Raw genomic sequence first — 20,131 nt, 5'->3', positions numbered from 1 at the left:
GACCACAATGTTATTGATTTGTTTAATATGCTGTTTGTATTTTGCTCTATATATTTAAAAAAAACTATTAAAATGTTTTTTTTTTGTAAAAAGCATTAAAAGCCATTCCAAAATGTCATATGATACTTTTGATAAGTCTACTGAAAATACGGCTACTCACCATATAGCAATGGGCCTCTCTATAGAGCCCCATACCGGTTAAAAAAAGAGTGAGTGGGGCTCTTGAGTCCCACATCGGCGTGAACATATTAATATAATGTACATAACTCTAGAAAAGAGACAAACTATTGTTATTGTTAAAGGCTTGATCTGAACAAGTAACAAGCTCAAAGAATTCTTTCTTTGTGTAGAAAGGTCCATCTGCCAACCATGTTGTCAGTTTTATAGTTTACCTCTGCCCATTTTCTTCTTGAGGTGGTCAGCTATACTGTTAAAACTTTATAGCTGAGCTTTTTTTTAACCCTACATCGGGCGCTAAACGGAGTTTTCCTCTGTGTATTTTTATTATTAAAAATAGTACTACTTTTCTGATGTTGGCAGTCGTTTCCCACAGTGTACTTCACGAGCATCTTTCGGGGAAGCGAAACAATAGCCTCCCGCTTATCTTTGTCAAAATCTGTCAGTATGAGGTCTACTTCCGTGCGAGACTGGACGATTCCTCCGTGAGCACCCGATGTTGTGTTTGTAGTGCTTGGACGAAATCTCCGTGAGCGCCTTATAGTGTTTAGTTTTTATGGAGTAATAATCCGTGTGCGCCTAAATGTGTGACCTGTGATGGTTTCTTTTTAAGTTTTACAATATATTTTATTTGAATTTTGTGAAATGGAGAATGAAGACGAGAGACTTGTCAGTACAGTACCCGTGTGCTAGGGAACATTTCAGTACTGTTTATGGAGTGAACATTGTCGTTATAAGAACCAGAAGGAAAATGTTTTGAAACTTTGTGTAGTGTTAAAAAAATTTTTAGTAAAGAATAAATTTTGATTTTAGAGTAATAATTGACATTACAATTGTATAATATCTCAAGAATTGAAGTAAGTTGTTTTTGTAACAAGTTAAAAACTAAGTTAATTTCCATATATTATTACAGTAGGTTAAACATTTTTACAATTAATTGCACTATTCCTTAAAATAAATCATGTTGTTATTATACAATAAAATTTTAAAAAATTTTGAATTTCTTATTTGGAAAATTCATTACATAAGAGAGTAATTTTTATTTAATTTCTAAAAATGAATATATTGCATTGTAATTAAATCAGTATGAATATTTAAACAAATAAAAACAGTTTAAACGACTATGATATCCATTATTCGCTAACCTGGAGGAAACCTCTGTGAGCGCCTGATGGTGTTTCTAATTTTAAGCGCCTGATGGAGGGTTAAAAAAAGTAAATGATAAATTGGTAGTACAAAAGTAGTTGCATTTCTGGTGTTACGCTGGTGTAAATTTCTGTGCCTATCTTGGTTAGTCCTAACTGCAAGGTGATAGGTTGATTGGTTTCTGTTATGCATAGTGCCACTACATTTGATGCAGTAGGATCTTGCTCATCTGGTCCTATATCAAGATCGGTAGTGCCGGGTTATCAAAATTAACGGATAATTGGAAGTAAGGCAAAACAAAACAAAATTGACATATGTTACACATGCATACAGTATTTAAATAAAAAAAACTACATATATTAAAACTTCTGTACAGTCAATAAAAACTAGAGCGTACTAAACCATACATATTGAGAAAACATATCGTAATAAAATGCAAAATGTGATGGTAAGTAGATGATTCGTAGCAGTAGAAAACTTATAATGGTTTTTTGCTTCACGGCACAAAAAGAAAGCCTCAACATTTTCTCCTGTAGTCCTTTATTAAATTAAGTATAAGAATGTCAGTTGTGGAGGCACCATTTTCTTCAGCCCAAGTGATAGCAGTGGTGAAAGCGTCAGAAATTTTATCATTGTTTACTGCATGTGGTTGTGTGGGAACAGATGTAGAATCAGTTCCCCCTGCGCACCCACCTCATTCTCTATGTCACTGTCCAGTATTCCTGCTATAATTTCTCCAGGTAACCAGGTGTCTTACATCAGCTGTAGTCAGGATCATCCGCAAGCTGCTCAATAATTGTGTCGCTTAAGTAATTTATTTCAATGTCTTTATCTTTGTCTTGTTGATTGTTTAAAAGCCTGTAATAAAGGACAGAGAGGGCAACAGTCTTTTACAAAGAACAAACATTTGTTTTTTAAGGTTTTCCCAAGTGTTTGCTTGGTTAACGAACACATGTTTGAGGTTAATTTTCTTCAATGCTTGAAAAGTACTTTCCTCTTTTGACAAGACACAGTACAACAAGCTGTTATTGAAATTGTTTTTAACAGTTTGAATTACATTCTGATCCATTGGCTGGAGCAACGGAGGTACATTTAGGGGCAAGAATTATGCACAGATTTGACCATCCCTAGACTTTTAAGTCGTCTTCATTGGGATGTCCAGGGCAGTTGTCAATAATCAATAGGCCTTTTGGGGCATGTTTTGTTTTAAAAGCAATTTGACTGATGTAACAACTTTTGTGTGAAACCGTTTTATTCATCCATCCCTTAGTTTGGTTAGTGGATAAAATGGGTGTTGGTGTTGATAAGGTGCTTTCCTCAGTGTTCAATGAGAGACACATTGAACTTCCATTATCTGTTGTCTATTGTTTAGATAGCTGTCGAAGTAGACTAATGCTGTTCCAGTAATTCCTAAAGCGTTTAACTTACCAAATAGGCAGTCATTATTTAAGCAATTGATTGCCGTACTAAAATCTAGGTATAGGCTTGTCATGTGGAGCCAGCCTTCTTCCAGCTTATCTATTACATGTTCAATTAGTGTATAATAGTTGTAGCAGTTGACCTGCTTTTTAAATAAAACCTTATCATCCAACTTTGACTTGAGTAGACCATTATTCATTACAAAATAATGGTTTTTTTTTTACTACCTAAGCATTAGCTATCTGGAAACAGTTTTTATTTAAATCACACAATGAATTCACGAATTCCCAAAACACATCTGTGAGTGGCTAATTTTTCACATGACATGTTCATTACTATTAGTGAAAATGTTAAGATTTGTAATGAAACATCTCTATTATTACATTGAACATCAAAAGTTATGAGTAAGGTTTGCAAAAGTCACAAACATTTATATAAACCATCAGCTTATTATAATATTTTAAGGGACCAATTTCTTATTGTATAGATTTCCTTGTATACATTGTTGCTTTAGAACTTTTTGGTTAGTACAACCAGTTGCAAATTTGACAGTTCCAAATACCAAGTTCCTTAGGGAACCTAGTGAATTGTACTGTACTTTTTTTTAGCAGTACACAAGAATAAATACTATGTACAAAACTCATAGTGGTTCAGTGTATTTGTGCTGGTAAAAGAAAAAACCTGAAGTTTGTGGGTTACCATTTCAATTCACTCTAATTGATATGATTTATAAACTCATAGATTTTCAATCAGACTAAAATTTTATATTAAATTCCATCTTTTCTTTCATTATTATAGCTTTCACTAATTAACCATTTCTAGTGGGCTTCCGATTTGAAATAATCATGGCTCAAAACTAAAAAGTTTGAGCCATGTAGTTTTAACAGAAGATAATGTCTTGAAAAAGTCTTGAAAGTTGGTTGAAAAGTTTACAGGAGGAATATTCTCATGTTGGACAATACATTTTTAAATACAGAGGAACTTTGTTATCACATTTAACCAGCCCATTCTTCCCAGCATTTTTGTCCATAATGAGTGTTTTTGCGATTTAAAATGCTTTCGTATAGATGGAAATCATTACTAAAGAAACTCGTAAATAAACTAAGCAACGAAAACTGCTGTGAGAGGCGTTTCGTAAAAAATGTAAGTCTCTTTTGGAAGGAAAGAACTCCTGTTGGAACTGCATAGTTCAAACAATGGAGCAAAGAAATGTATCTCCATGGAGTTGAAAACTTGAAGACTCTCGCAAGATTCATAGCTTTATCACCATATGTAGTTTTTACCTCATTATAAACCTTAATCAAAGTTTTTCCTCTTCCAAATGAGATAACGGGTAATGCTGCGTATTTTGCACTTGGAGGAGATTGGATTGACGTTTTTTACAAAACATATTGTCTCAACTTACTGACCTGGAACTGGTCTCATTGCGATGAGGAGAAATCAGACTATACGGCAATTTAGCCAACATGTTGAAAATATAATCCCTCCGGCTGTACTTTCCTTTACTTTTGTATGGCCTTAGTACTTTCTGCATATGCCTCGTATTTGCAAGACTAAATTTATGTACACATTGCGTATTTACAAGAAGCGCTTTAAATACAGGATTTTTTGCACTAAAATTACTATAATTGTTATTTGGGTGAAATATAAGATTTGCATTATAATTGGAAAAGTTCACATGCAGTATAATTTATATCAGTGTTCTGCAGTATAACTAATTATAAAAATGTAAAATTTGGAAAAAGAGTCACCCTAGTATTGAAGAAAACAAGGTGATATAGCTTTATACATATTATTAATTTTTTGTGATAAATAAAGTATTGTTCCCTCTGTATAAAATTACTGAGTTTGAATGGAAACTGTGGGGTAACAAACAACAATATTTACAGTTCAAACATTTTTTATCACAAATTGTATTAAAATTACAGTACTTATACAATCCTGTTTACAATACAATGACATGGGACCCTCTCCTACTACGAGACAAAAATATATTCACCTCTGTTCAAAGGTAAGTCTGATAACCACATGGAATTATTGTGCCTTGTCTTACATCACTATAGGTTCACTTCAATAGATATTGTAATGCTATTTACAAAAATAAAGAAAATTAAATAGAACCATCCATTGTCAGATGTGTAAGGGATGTTATGTTGGTTTTTCAAAACGAGAAAATATAATTATTCAAATGGATTTTTTTAAACAATATCAACAGATTAAAATATTCAATTCTGCTTAAATGGTAAATAAATAAAGTAATGTTGAAAATAAATAACTAAATCACTTAACGATAATATTTAATTTTTACAGGTACATGAAAAACCTTAAATGATAAGTAGTTAATCATAGTGTTATTATATGGATTAAATTATAGACTACTCAGTACATTTTTCCAACCACCCTTTAAAATTATACTTCAATGAAATTTAAAAATAATTAAGTTTGGTTGTAAAAGTTTGGTTTTGAAATAGCTTTTGAAAGATTAATTTATATTGATGCCTAATTATAACAAAATATTAATATATGTTACCTCTAAAATGGTTTATAGAATTACAAAGCATGAAATTATTGTGAAAATCCCCATTTGAATTACAATGCAAGTTTGATAATGAGCAAAAAGTAATGAAGCATAATTTTAGAAGGGTGTTGTTGATACGAGTGCGAAGACTAGCTGCCACTAGAGAGGACACGGTCCGACATTGCACAATCTCTTGTGTAGTCGCTCGTGACACTCGGCGGGGCTGCCGCCTATCACCTGGCGTGTGCGCTGGCGCATTGCGTGGTAGCCACATGTGGCGGTACACTCGGTCCACTCAGACCACTCGGAATACTCACAGCCTACAAAAGAACAAGTTCATCCATGTATCCTAAAATATTAATGTTAAAAAATGTGAATGAAATAAATTTTATTTATCTATTTTTGAACTACTCTGTCTGGAAGTTTAATTTAAATATAGTTGAAAAATTATATAAAGATTTGCTTACGCTCTTCTCTTTTTGGGTGCTGCCTCTCATCTTCATCTGCAACAATATAACCAGTTAAATTGGACATTGGTTGAAAAATGTGAAACAGCGTGGGACTTCTACATGTTATTTTGTTGTTTTTGTGATTGCTACATTTAAGAGCCGGCTTGAGTTTTATCCTTTAAAATCAATGTTAAACATCAAACACTTACATGATGTTAATTTTGATTGTAGAATCATGGTTGATGTCTCATTTTGATGCATCCAAAGTATTTTTTTTTTTTTTTTTTTATATAAGGTGTATACCTTTTGTGTATTCAAATGATAAAGTAAAAAAAGTATCAAAGTTTTTCAAAAAACTAATAAATTGAAAAATCTGTAAAAGTGTTTAGATACATATTAGTTATATCTTTAAAATGATATCCATCCCATCAGTATACAACAAAAAATAATGATATGAAAGCGTTTGAGGTTTAACATTGTTTTTATGGGACCAAAACCAAGATGACCACCTGTATAGCCAGCTATTAATAAATGACACCATTGAACTTTAACTGGAAGTCAAAGATTAGATTAAATAAAAGCTTTTTTAGTGCTGAGAAATATCTGATGTGTTCACCAAAGCAATTTTAGCTGTTATTGTAACCAAGGACAAGTTAATAAATAGCTGATTGAGATAGAAACCTCTGAGAATTAATATGTTACAAGTAGATCAAGAAAGTCATCTAAATAAAAAAAGCAGTGTGGCAACAAAATTAATTCTTTATTTGAATATAATCAATTGGTTATTAATATATGAGAGAGAGGAGAGTGCAATAAAAATCGTTTATAAGTGTTTATAATTGAACAAAATTACATTAATAAACATACAGCTAACATTTTATGTTAACCTACAGTTTGAAATTGGAATATAGGTGACGCTTTTTATGTACAGTCTTGAATGTTTGTGATGGAGGAATATTAAAAATGGGCTTAATGTTCAGATTCAGTGTTAGAGGGATTTCATGTATTTGAAATGGTCAGCCAGTGACAGTTATGGGAGTATGTATTTATGAAATTATAACATTTTTAGTATAGTAAAAAATTGATAATTCACATACTTTTAATACAACATTATGTAATTTTAATCTTTCTTCTGGTCTCTTGACATTCCTATATGATAATAATAAAATTAGCATAATTAAAAATTCTGAATAATTTGAATTTTTTTATGTGTACCCGATCGGGTACACAATGGCAGTTGTGAAAGATTGTGTGTACACGATGGGATACACGTCATCGTAAAGGCGTTAATGGTTCCATGAGCTTAAAACCTTGATGTTTCACTATAGTTAATTATTAATAATAATAATGAATTAACAGAATAAACATTCAGTGGATAAAAGAACTCACCGTTGGATTTACATTTGCGTACGCATTTCTTCTGCTTCCTTGTCTTGCCAGTACAGTCTCGTCCCCCGTTCCTGGCATGGACCTTAAAACATTAAATTCAGTTAAAAATCATTATTTTATAGTACTTCTAAAGTAACAAAAGAGGGGCAAAGATTAGGTCAGAGTGTATAAAGTTTACAGTAACAAACCAATACCTAAGTACCTGGTACAGGTACTTTTACGAAACATCTGCTTTACACATTTACTGCCATTCTTAGTAAAATAATACTCTAACTCGTTTAGCAGTAACAGTAACAGGAACATATACCTGCACCATTTTAGCAGTATTCTGAAATGTATGATTCTAAATCAATAGGAGTATATTTTGTACTCAGTTACTGAAGTACTGAGTACAGGTAAAAGCTATAATAGTCGGTACTAACTCCACTTTCGTAGTTGGTGCGTGATGGTGAAATTAAGATATTTAGCGTTTTAAATAAAGTTGAATTATTATATGTGCAGAGCCATGTATTTTGTAATTTAAAATAGTTATAAAGTTTAAATTTGTATATTTGATTGAATTCAAATAGTTCAAATTCAAAGTTCAAATATAAATTTAATTTTTAGTACAAAAATAAGCTGATACACGATCTCTATTGTAATGCTGTCATATTGTAACATTAAAAAATAAAATCAAGTTAACGTAATAAACTAAATTTTGAGTACAAGTTTTCTAAATTCTTTGTTGTATTTTGTTGTTGTAAACTAAAACCAAAGTGCATCCCTCCGAAGATAAATAACTGCATCCATTCTTTAATCTCTTTTGGCAGATTTAATTGAAAATGCCATAACACAAGGGTTTACTAAAATATTTATGAAACAATTTATTTTTATACAGTTAAAATCCTTTGCAAATTATTATTTTTAGCAATTTAATTAAGATAACAGGACGTTTTTGTAATTTTACCATTGTTCAGAGATGTAAAAAAGCAGTAACACTACGTATTGAGATCTGCAATCTGATCTCTTCCTCAAGTGGATAACTAACCTAGCACATAACTGTAATTTAGATTAAAATAAACATATTATTTACAGCATTGTGATACATATGAGTCAGGAATCAAATAAACATGTTGAGTGTCAACTCCATGCACACTATCTATAAGATATGCACTTAATAAAACAAACGCTAATCAGTGGATAAAATAAAACCTGGTCAGTGATTGGTGTAACTGTGTTCAGACCAATTGTGGCTTTAATGTTTTAGTTCAATATTTATAGTAACTATTTTTTTTTTTTTTATCAAATGCTTGTCCAAAATAATTTTAGAAATTAAAGCCTTATGTGAAAAAATCTAGTCAAGGAAGTTTTCTACATTTATTTCTTATAATAACTCATTTTACCATCCTTTTCAGTCCTAAAATATTTCTTAAAAAAAAAAGTATTGGTCACCTTTGAGAACCTGAGTGTACCTGTATGTAGCGAGTGCGCACTTTGAAGCCCTCCTGGCCGCAGGGAGCGTCGCACTCGGACCACTCAGACCATCGGCTGAACTTACAGTTCCGCACCGGCCTCTCCGTGCCCTCCATCTCTGCTCCATCAACCATATGGTTCTGTAACCGTACATCTCTCATTGAAACAGTGCAACAGACATTTTACCCAATAGTACAGAATCAGCACATCTTACATGGGTTTTTCTAACACATCTTAACTAAATTTTGAACCAGGTCATGATTTTCAAAAGACTAAGGCTGAGATTTCTCTCACAAGAACAAATGCCGGACTCCACGATAGAGTAAAGGGTTCCATGTTCTGATTTAAGTATTATGAAACCATTGAAATTTGAAAACTGCTAGAATATTAGTACATGATAGAACACTCTCCTTAACTATTAAAGATGTACGAATAAATAATTTAAACATTGAAATGAAGAATTAAATCGTTTATAAATTATCTACTAACCACATTCTTCATTCTTGTAGTAAAATATAATAAACAATTTACAGCTATAACTGATATTACTTAGTATAAAAATGGGATTAATATAAAATTATCTTTATTATGTGATAGTACTAATTAATCAGTTTTGCGCCTCATAGCAGACTAGGTTTTTTCCATTAGTCTACATTGGTTATTATTTTGTACAAACATTTTTACTGTTTCAAATTCAAGTAGTATAATATTACCTATAGTCAGGGTAGCATTGATAATATCCGCAAGACATATCCTTCAACATTCACAGCCATAACTGAACCAAATCCGAATCTTGAGTTGCTGCCATAATTTCAAACGAAATCTTGTCCACCTGATCAATACAAAAGTGAGTGTTTTCACCCACCTTCATTGGTCCAAACTTGGCCATAATATCCATAATGAGATTCTCCAAAAGCAAACATTGGAAGATCTTCACTCAAGGCAAACACAGAAGCTGTTACTACCACAGGTTTTTAAATGTTGCTGGACTGAACAAGAAAACATTGCTCTTGGCTGGATAAATCCAAAAAGCCCAAAAATCGACTATATCTCACAAATTAAATTATTACCTTCAAATTCCATATCGGTGAGAGGTTAATCCTTCTTATTTTACTGCGTGATCATTTTTACCTTTGTTGTAATATCGAATAAAAATATTATTACTGTTTATAAAAGTATCAAATGTGAACTGATATAGCTAGTAATTAACCTCTTGTTATACAGTATTGTTTAACATTTATATCGATTTAGTGGACTACAAAATTATTTTATAATATGTATTACTGAAATAAATAAGAACGGTTCCTTTCTAATATTCTTTCTATAACAATTTACTGTTATCGTATTTCTAAATTTGTCACAAACAATACTTATAAATATGCTTACTCTCACGGGTAAATCAGGATCGAGAGTTGTGAAGTCTTCTGTGGTTACCTCTTCATCTGGCTCTGTTGCTGAAAACATACATTAGCGTTTATTAGACAAAAATACTTATTATTTTTTAAATACACTAAAGAATCGGATGACGAGTTAAAGTATCGTACTAAGTGTACTTCTTGTACTTCTCGTATATCAACAGTGACCCTAAGAGGATTCACTTCTGGCTGGTTTATACCTTCCAGTTGAATCTGCAGTGGACGGTAGGTTTAACCTAACCGATGTGTCAGTTAAATCTGAGAAACCATGTGGATAAGACATAAAGAATACCAACTATTTTTCTATCTCTTCAGATGAACATGACTCCAGATTCCAGTAGTCAAGCCTGTGACAGCGTCAGATTCCAGACGCTGCAATAAGGTGAACTGGAGTTAAACTCAACATTCATATTGAATCAACCCTTTCCACCATAGCTATGTTACGTGTAATGTCATGTTGTTAAATATAAGAGAGATATTAAATTACTTTTTTTAACATTAGTAATTATAAAAAATAATATATAACAGATCACAGATGAAGCACTCAAATTGTCCTACTTTCCCCTATTGTTTGTAAAAAACAATATTATATAATATGTATTGACAGTTATAGTAGTCTTAAATGTACTAAAAATTTGGTACTGACAATATAAAATAACACAACTCAATATAAACACAACTCAAACAAATGATAAAAATCAACAGTATAAGGCAAACAAAAGTAAAACAAATTATTAATAAATGGGAAGGGGAAGGGAGAACTATACATTTACAATCTCAGCCTCCAAGCAAACCAATGAATTGTTTTAATTTGTTATAAAAAAGATTTAACATATGTGTAAGATTTTGATTTAAGGAAAGTAATTTTCATTGACTTTTAGCCAGATTTATTTAAAAACTTAATAAAAAGAACTCAAGAACTTTCACTCATACAAAATAAAGTTATTAAATTAATAGTTACGGTATATAATTTTATAATTGACAAAATCGAAAAAACCACTAAAATGATTTAAAAAATGAATTTACCACAGTTCTCAACCAGGTCAACCTTGTAGTTCAAAATGGCAGAAAGTGTGACCCCAAACTTCTTGAGAACTTCAGCGCGTTTCTCAATTAGCTCCTCTTTACGCAGCATTACAGACATTTTACAAACAAGTTAGTTCCATATTATTAAAAAATCAAACATTACAAATCTTGAAAGTTTAGAATTAAACTTTTGGAAATATATTAAGTAATTGGATGCTTTGTAGGTCTGTTTTGGGCTGAGAAAATAAATATAAAAAGGATTATGTACATATTTTTTGTTAGAAAATAAAAGCAAATAATAATAAAACGTTTTATTAAATTAAATATAGAGCTAAGAGAATATTATTACATTAAATTAATCTAAATAACATAGGCAAAATAAAGTATACAATTATAAAATACTACTTATAAAAGTCATCTTTAAACTTATGAGGTATCGTTTTTGGCTCTACGGTCTTAAATAATAAGACACAAATCTTGTTTTGCTCTTTTAAAGCAGTATTTCACCATTGTGAACTTATTTTTTCTAGTTCTTGTACCAGACCATGTAATATCAATGTATTTAAGTCCTTTTCAACCCTTTGCAAATATAATAGGGTAGAGGCATAAAAGAGATTCAATCTCTGTTTTAACAAAAAACTGACAAAATATTTCATCAAATTAACTTGTTTAACATATGTTAAATATATAACTAGTTTTGTTGAATAATTGCCATTTTGACAGGTACAAGGCCTAGCAGAGAATATGTTGTAAGTTTAGTTTTCTTTATTTCAGTCAAATTTTAAAATTTTATATTTGGAGTGGGAAGGGAAAACAACTCTTAGCATGTTCATGACGATGGTTAATTTCCAGGCTTTTGCTATGTGCCATCAAATTTTTCTGTAATAATGGGAAAACCGGAATAATTTTTTTACGTTAAATGACTAATAATAACGAGTAAAGTATGTAGGCTTTGCAATTTCACACAAAAAGTGATTTCAATGTGTTTTTTTCAAAGTTGTTACGTGCACTCCAAGGATACCTACAAAATTTTGTTCCTTCAAAATTAAGCTATCATGCGCCTGATAGGAGTTTATGATAGTCTGAGGTTGTCAAATTTTAAGCAAGGGATCAAATAATTCTTAAAATTGTACTTTTAATAGTTGCTTGCTACAAATGAGATTAGGAGATAGTGATTAGGGTTTTTCTCGCTTTTGAAATAACCTCAAAGTAAAATTGTACCAGAATTTTGCATTCACAGGTCACATTTTCACACATAACTACAGTAGTGGAGAATATCTTAGTCTTGTCTAAAAATAAATCACAGGTCTTAAAAAAACTGATATAGATGTATAACACAAAGCTTCTCCAAAATGCTTATTTTTACATCCTTTCCAAAGATTGTTGAAGAAAGTGTTACTACTTAATATTTATCTCCCTTTTAATGGGAGTGACCTCTAAAATTTTTGAACACACCAACATTTAGATTCTCTTTACCTAAAAAGATTTTTTAAGTTTACATTTTCTATGGGTAACCATCCTAAAATTAGAAGGAAAGACTATAAAAGGTTTTTGTATTGGACATCATAAAAGGATGAACATTTCCATAAAATGAAAAAAAAATTCATTTGGATAACTAAGAACATGTGATGACTTATCTGTGCATAAAACATAATAGACTAATTTCAAGGGTTCCAAAAACCCTTTTTAGTTTTAGTTCTAATACTAAAGTTTGTTATGTACAATTCATTATATATATAAGCTACAGCTACAAATACATTTTTGTAGATACAAAATGATGTAGTTAATTATTTACTGTTATTGCTAATACAAATTAATACAATATACACTAATACATACAAGAACAACATACACCAAAATCAATCCAAACAAAACTACGACAAATGAAACACAAACATAATAATTTAGACATTTATAAAATGCTTAATAATTTTTAAAAACAAAACATGATTAAAACACAAAATTGAAGGGTTCATGCACTGTTTTATACATCCTTATAACTGCTCTAGTTTTAGTATCTACTCTACCCCTCTATATCTCAATTAACATTGAAATATAATACTGTATAACAATTTTATACTATTGATGATTCAAAAAATAAAACTTGTATTCATTAATCCATAAAAATGTTGAAGAGAAAATACAGAAAAATTAACAAATTTGCTGTGTTTAAGTTGAAACACCAATAAAAAAAGATTAAGCCAAATAAAAATTGAAGGATGCTTCTAATTTGAGGTGTTAAGTTTAATATTTTGTTCTATTTTATTCAAGTGAATTTTATGAGCCGCATGGGGTTGTAGTCTAATGAATTGACAAATTAACAATAACATTTTTCAAGGTTGTATATTTTAAATGCTTAATCAAAAACTAGTTTATTGTTTGGAAATTAACTATTTTTATAACAATATATTTTTTTATTATTAGGATATATTACTGTATTCTCATATGCTTAATTTATTGTTTTGAAGTAAACTAATTGTTTTACTACGGCCTCTTAACAAGTTTAGAAGATGATGAGTTTTGGGGGAGCAAAATAGTCTGTCTTTATAGTAAGAATAGTTTTCCAACATTTTGTAATATTTGATGTTATAAAGAAATAAAACAAAAGTAGAAAGGTGGTGAGACACTGGAAGGTGGTGACATCTACACACAGCTCACCGGTGTAGGCCTGACATGCAGTGCGGCACTCCTCCCTGGAGAGAAACCGGTTCTTGTTGCCGCGACAACCGGACCACTGGAACTGGGCACAGTCCTCCTGCTTGGGGTTGTAGTACCAGCGGGACAGGAAGGGTCCAGGGCACCGGCCCTCATGAGGAGGGAGAGCGCAGATTTCTGGTGATGGGGTCAGAGACAGTGTAAACTGTTTCTTCTGATGTAAGTTTTAGATACGTAACAGTAATTTAATTACTAACCGAACATCACTCATTTTACTCAATTGACATTAAGTTAATTAAATAGTCCTTCCGGCTCAGTTGGAAGAAGTAGGTAGATTTTGTGACAGCTGAAATATCAATAGTTAATTTTTTAAGGGATTTATGTGTAACTGATCTAAAAAAACTGTTTCAAGTACAACAAAATTGTTTATCACAAAAAGTTTAGAGAATTTTATAAAGAGGATACTTTTTATTTGTTCTCTAGGTCCATAAATCACAGAGCTATGAATCTTTTAGCATTACGAGCTGGCCAACAAACAGCGTAGATATGTACAAGATCAGTTTTTGTACTATATTTCATTTTTTTTGGGTGCTTTTATCGGGGTGGGTGATTGGTAATTGTACTAACGTTGCACAACATTTTCTTATTTCCGAGGCTATTAAAGGGTAAAATACTGTAAGGTTTCAAGATGGTTGAGTTTCTATATTTTTAGGAGTATTATACTTATATTAATAAGCCAAGGACAAACAATTAATAACATCAACGTTGTACAAATAAGTTTTAAAACTAGTAATTCATCTTTTATTTGATATTTTGAGATGACATCTGGATACTATATCTACCTTCCTTTCACTATACTGAAGAGGTACTTCAAATCTTATTTAATTCTTCCATAACGAAGCAGTTGTAGAACTTTCTTATTCACTCCTAATTTTGTCCATCCACAATTATATGCTATATTCTATATCCCTTCAGCACAAGCCATCAAATGACTTATAAGTTGAAAGTAGCTGAATTTTTCAAACTACTGGTTTAGAAAATGGCACTTAAATCATTTCTCGAAGGGGATACACATTTATTTTAAAATAAATATCTGTAAAATAATACATTTTTAATTCCATTTGGGTCTAATATCTGGCAGTACTGACTCAATTATACATTTATACTGATAAATTGTCAAAGTTAAACCGAATACTTTATACATAAGATCAGATTTGAATGACTTATACTTTTTTGGTTAATATATTGAGGTAGTCAAGTGAAACATCTCAAAAACTTCCAAAAACCCTGTTGTGTCCTTGTTGTTGACCATTCTTGAGAACTGGCTGTACTGATGACCAATTTGATTTTATCCCCATTAGAAGAATGATAAACTTCAGAAAGTCCGGAAAAATCCTGTTTCCTTCACAGTCCTTCAATCGTCAAAAACAAACTTCAAACAAAGAATTCAAAAAGATGTGAGCACTTATTTTTTAAATTGTAGAATCAAATTATGGAAAATGACTCATTTTAAAGATATGATTAGTATTGATCAATGCATTTTAGCTTTTTCAATATAGTTATTGGTTATATAGAAAAAATCTCAAAATGTTTTGTATTTCATCATTTAAGTAATCAAAAAGTACACACTTCACTAAACTAAAAAAACTAAAAGGACGTATATTCATTGAACCTTTAGAATGACATATCTCCCAGAATTCTAAGATCAAACACAAGTGCATAACACTGCTTTAAGTTGAAGAGTGTTCTTATGAGGTAAAACTCAAGTTTATTTCTCTACAGTCAACTTTCAAATCTTTATGGTAAGTAATTTTATTATAAGAGTAAAACTATAGAAGACATTTTAAGATTATGTAACACATGAAAAAATAATGTAATTAGTCTTGTCCAACAAACATTGAGGGTGTTGGAATGATATCTTACTGTTTGAATTGTTGAGCTGTATTGAACAAGCAAAGAATAACCACTATTGTATTCATTTGCAGCAAAAAGAAAATGTTGCTATACCTCGAGCATCTTCTGGAGAGAATTGACATGTGAGGTAAGTCCCATTGCAGGGTTCCACCTCTACAACTTTGTAGATGGAGCAGGGACCCTCTGCGTACTCGCCAGACGTGGGGGGCCCTCGTCCTCGTCATACATGCCGTAGTCACCTTCCTCTTCAGCTCTCTGGTACTCAGCCCTCGGCCCATCCTCCTCAGGGGGGTTCAGTAACCGTCTTGACCGTCGACTCTCTCCCACTCCACATGATACACTGCAGGGACTCCACACGCTCCATTGTGTCATCGCACACTCTCCCGTTGGCTCCTCATTCTGTGACATCACATTTTGGTTAACTCACCTCATAAATTCGTTATGGTTGGTACAATTTTGTAATAATATCAGTTTTAGGTGACATTCTGCACTGTAAATTTTTTTGTCCAAATTTGCTTTATTTTTCTAGAAAGATTGAGGAATAATAAACTTAAAATTATATCCAAATTGCACCAGGATTCCTAAAACCAAAAAGTAACTCACCTCATAAATTCATTATGGTTGGTACAATTTTGTAATAGTATCAGTTTTAGCTGACATTCTGCTCTGTAAATGTTTGTTCGGTTCTGCATTATTTTTCAAGAAAGACTGAAGGATAATACAATTTAAGTTACAGCCAAATTCCACCAGAATGTCCAAAACCAGAAAGTAATTGATAAAACTACATGTCAAAAACCAATACAAAAAGTTGTTTTTATTATTAAATTTACAAAAATAATATAGAAAGTCGTCATGTGATTTGATTTTAACCATGAGAGTCATAATTTATTTTGGTCATCTTAGCAAAATGCTAAAATAATCCATAATGTAATTACAGCCTTTAATGGTTTAAAAAGTATAATATTTTTAATACATAATAAAGTGTCTCTAATAAAACTAAATATTAAATCAGTGCTTTAAGAAGCAAGAAAGCTATAGTAATGAACAATGTTAAAACCAGTTATGTTAAGAACTATAACCCATTTTGACCAAACCTTTGTTTAGTAATCTTGAATCTTACTTTATAAAGCACTGTAGTTAAATTACCAGTGAAAAATACATTTCACTGGATTGAGAATATAGATAAACATAAGTTTTAAAGGATGATCTGCAAGTATGTTATAAGCTTCTCATGCACATTTAACATTATTATGTTTTCTAGAGAGTAAGTTAAAATTATTTTCTGTCTTATTTACAAAACTAATAAAATAATAAATTTGAAACTGTTGTTCAGAACATATTTTGACAATTTCCAATGGTAATTAAGACAAACTTTAAACTCCCAAAAGTTCTGCGAAAGCTTTGTGAAGTTAGTTTATTAATACTTACACTTCATAATATATTCAATACAGATATAACACATAGAAAGAAAATTGAAAACTGTCCTTTTTTAATATAAAAGATAAACAGAAAAATTGTTTACCCAAGAATAATACAGCCTAAATGATGATGATGTGATGTATTAGTTATTAATTGACAAGATAAATACAACCAAAATATTACTGTAAACAGAAACTCCTGCTGCAAGTTTTGATGAGTCTGTTTGTATATGATACAGATCCATGCCCAAGAATTGAAGAACAATTGTGCTAGATTAGTTTGTTAGTGCGGTTTGTAAATTGCAGCAAGAAAGTGCAAATTTAATCTTACATAATCATCCCCATCACCCTCGCCCTCAGGGTAATCTCCTGTGGTCTCGTTGTACTCGATCTCGTTGCCCTCCTCTTCCTCGACCCCATAGTCATCCCCTTCCTCATCTCCCTCCTCTGGCTCACAGCAAGTGGACCCCTGAGGGTCTGTGTATATCTGTAGTGCACCCTATCAGTCTTTATGTTGTCCCAAAACACGACTTGGCATAAATTAAAAGTAAACTAACATTAAGAAAACTTGTCAAAGATATCAATTTATAGCTTGCATTTGAATTAAAAATAAAACAACACTTTGCAAACGATATAAAAAAGTAAAAAGATCAACTATTTAAAACTAGGTACTATACACTATTTATTTTAAAAAAAAGAATACTATTACTGTTTTATTGTTGGACTTGTAGTACTAATAGATAAATAAATAGAGGGAACTAAATAAAATTCAAAATCGTTTTACATTTAAAATATTGTTTTAATAATTCAATTATTCATACAAATTACAATTTAGCTAATTAGATGATATTTACTCAAATTCATTACAGTTCATAACATATGTTTAAAATTTTACAGAGGCCAATCGGACATATTTGCTAAAAGTCTAGTGAGAAGGATGGGCTTGTTTTCCTTTCCTTTAATTATTACCTAAAAATCTGGATCTATACTCAAAATTGCAAGTTTCACTTCTTTTAAAATTTTTAAGTTTGGTCTGTATTTTGATTTGATGACTGTCACGGCTGAGAAGCCCCTGGTAGATTTTGTGGCTCCCTAGGGCTCCCTGGTGCTCACTTTGAAAGGCACTGGTGTAAACCTTCTGGCTAATTTATACCTTCTTCCTGAACCTACGTTGAGTACAGTTAAAATTGATGTGTCAAAGTGTCATTTATATCTGGGCAACTCTATAGATGTCCAGGAGTAGCACATCGCTAGCCGCAAATGTTGAGATACTGAGGTGGAAGGGTGGATCGATAGATCCAGTATACTGTAGAGGATGATTGTAGGAGTGGGTGGAGCTCCCTTGGTGGTAAAAGCTGTTACTAGATAGGGCATGAGGAATATGAGGGGTTGCTGCCCCCTGCCTAGAGAAGCAGGAACAGAGCTGGCCTCCCCTTCTTTAAAAATTGCCTTAAAAATATTATTCATTTAACAGAGGATTATGATTTACCCTTGATTGATATTTTAGAGGAATTAAAATATATTTCTCAAGCTAGTAATTTGCCTGTTGCCTTAAATTCCTCAGCTTCAAATAATTGTTTTTTCCCAGTGCAGACAGTTTATCTTCTTTCTGTTACTTGATAAAAAAAAAAAAAAAAAAAAAAAAAAAAAAAAAACACTTCTGTGATCCCAACAAAACTTTTTTCTGAGCTCCATCAACGGTGTATGATACCTAACGCCAAGTGTTCGTCTAATCAGTTTATCTCCAGAGTTGCTTTTTAGCGAATATTTAAAAGTGGTAGATAGATAATTCCTAGTTATGACTCTGTAAAAATCTATATGATTTCCTTAGTTGTCATTAGCTATTGGGCTAATAATTGATAGCATCTTCCAAGAAACAGTCGATCTTACCAAGTAAAACTCACCTGTTTTATTATTATTTCACTCTTATCATATGTTATCACACTCACTTTATTATTCTGACATCACATAATTTAGGAAACAAAATTCAACTTGTAACATGTAAAAAAAAACATGGTTATTGGAGATAATTATTTAAAATTGGTTTTAACTTTGTGCGTTTAGTAAACAAAGTATGAAAATTTTGTTCGTACCTTTCTTCCTCGGGCGTTCTTCGGGCAGACCGAGGGTGAAGAGCTGAGGCGACACTCCCGTTCCTCAACTTTAGGCACACGCACACACAGCTTACTTCTGTAGTTGTCACGTGACTCTACGAGCCGGTAGCGCTTCTGGGTGCCCCGCCTGCAGCTCTGGTCTACAGACTCACAGCGCGACCAATCCGTCCACTCGTGCACCTCACAGTTGGAGTCTATCGGCTCTGGAGTAGGGTATAAAGTAGGTCTGTGTAGGACACAACAGGGTTAACATAATGTTTTGCAAATATTTAACAGTTACTCTTCTGACCTCAGAATTTTCAAGTAAGTTAAACGGAATTAATAAGAATCACACTGCAAATATATATGCTGTAGTCACATTACACTTGAAATTCTTTGTTTGAAGTTTATTTTTGACGATGGAAGGATTGTCAAGGAAACATGATTTTTTCCGGACATTTGCCATCGTTAAGTGAAACAAAAAAAATCAGTAACACTACGTTTCAAGATGTGCAATCTGATCTCTTCTTCAGGCAAATAATTAACCTAACACATAGTTACAAACTAGGTTAAAATAAGCAAATCATACCAGAGCGAAAGTCAGAAATCACAACTACCATTTGTGTTAGGTTTGTTATTTACCTGAAGAAGAGATCAGATTGCAGATATCGAAACGTAGTGCTACTGATTTTTTGTTTCACTTAACGATGGCAAATGTCCGGAAAATCCTTTTTTCTTTACACTTACAAGATAAAAAAAACAGCAGTCGTGGGACTGCCGATAGAAGTGAAAACGGAACTATTAAGTTGAGAGTAATTAAAACTATATGCAAAAATTATATGAAATTTTTTATGTTTTATTTATTAGTTTACATATGATGGGTTTAAAACAAATCGTGAACAAAATATAAATACAAAGTGGTTGAAAAAAAATTATATTAAATTTTTGAAGTGAAAACTTCTTTAGGCGCGTTGAGCGTTTTTGGTAGAGGGTTTAAAATCCTCGGTTCGCGTCACCGACATGCTAATGATACTAACCCCCTGCATGAAAAAGTCAGTCT

At 31.8% G+C, this 20,131-nt stretch overlaps 1 protein-coding gene across 1 annotated transcript in view; it reads right to left on the bottom strand.

Annotated features, from left to right (window-relative positions):
• Window positions 1-4,624: 4,624 nt before the first annotated feature.
• The window catches only part of LOC124363654 (spondin-1), a 161,449-nt gene continuing 145,942 nt past the window's right edge, over window positions 4,625-20,131 (bottom strand). Inside the window, exons 12-21 of the mRNA XM_046818915.1 lie at window positions 19,072-19,318; window positions 17,310-17,465; window positions 15,718-15,959; window positions 15,570-15,585; window positions 13,650-13,860; window positions 9,937-10,004; window positions 8,550-8,690; window positions 7,099-7,180; window positions 5,728-5,763; window positions 4,625-5,580 (exon numbers count right to left, since the gene is read on the bottom strand). Coding sequence (XP_046674871.1) covers window positions 5,420-5,580; window positions 5,728-5,763; window positions 7,099-7,180; window positions 8,550-8,690; window positions 9,937-10,004; window positions 13,650-13,860; window positions 15,570-15,585; window positions 15,718-15,959; window positions 17,310-17,465; window positions 19,072-19,318 — 1,360 coding nt within the window. The 3' untranslated portion in view covers window positions 4,625-5,419. The remainder of the gene's footprint in view (window positions 5,581-5,727; window positions 5,764-7,098; window positions 7,181-8,549; window positions 8,691-9,936; window positions 10,005-13,649; window positions 13,861-15,569; window positions 15,586-15,717; window positions 15,960-17,309; window positions 17,466-19,071; window positions 19,319-20,131) is intronic.

Source organism: Homalodisca vitripennis, chromosome 5 (genome assembly GCF_021130785.1).
Source record: "Homalodisca vitripennis isolate AUS2020 chromosome 5, UT_GWSS_2.1, whole genome shotgun sequence".
In the NCBI taxonomy this organism is placed as follows: Eukaryota; Metazoa; Arthropoda; class Insecta; order Hemiptera; family Cicadellidae; genus Homalodisca; species Homalodisca vitripennis.
This window is presented reverse-complemented; position numbering and strand designations above follow the sequence as displayed.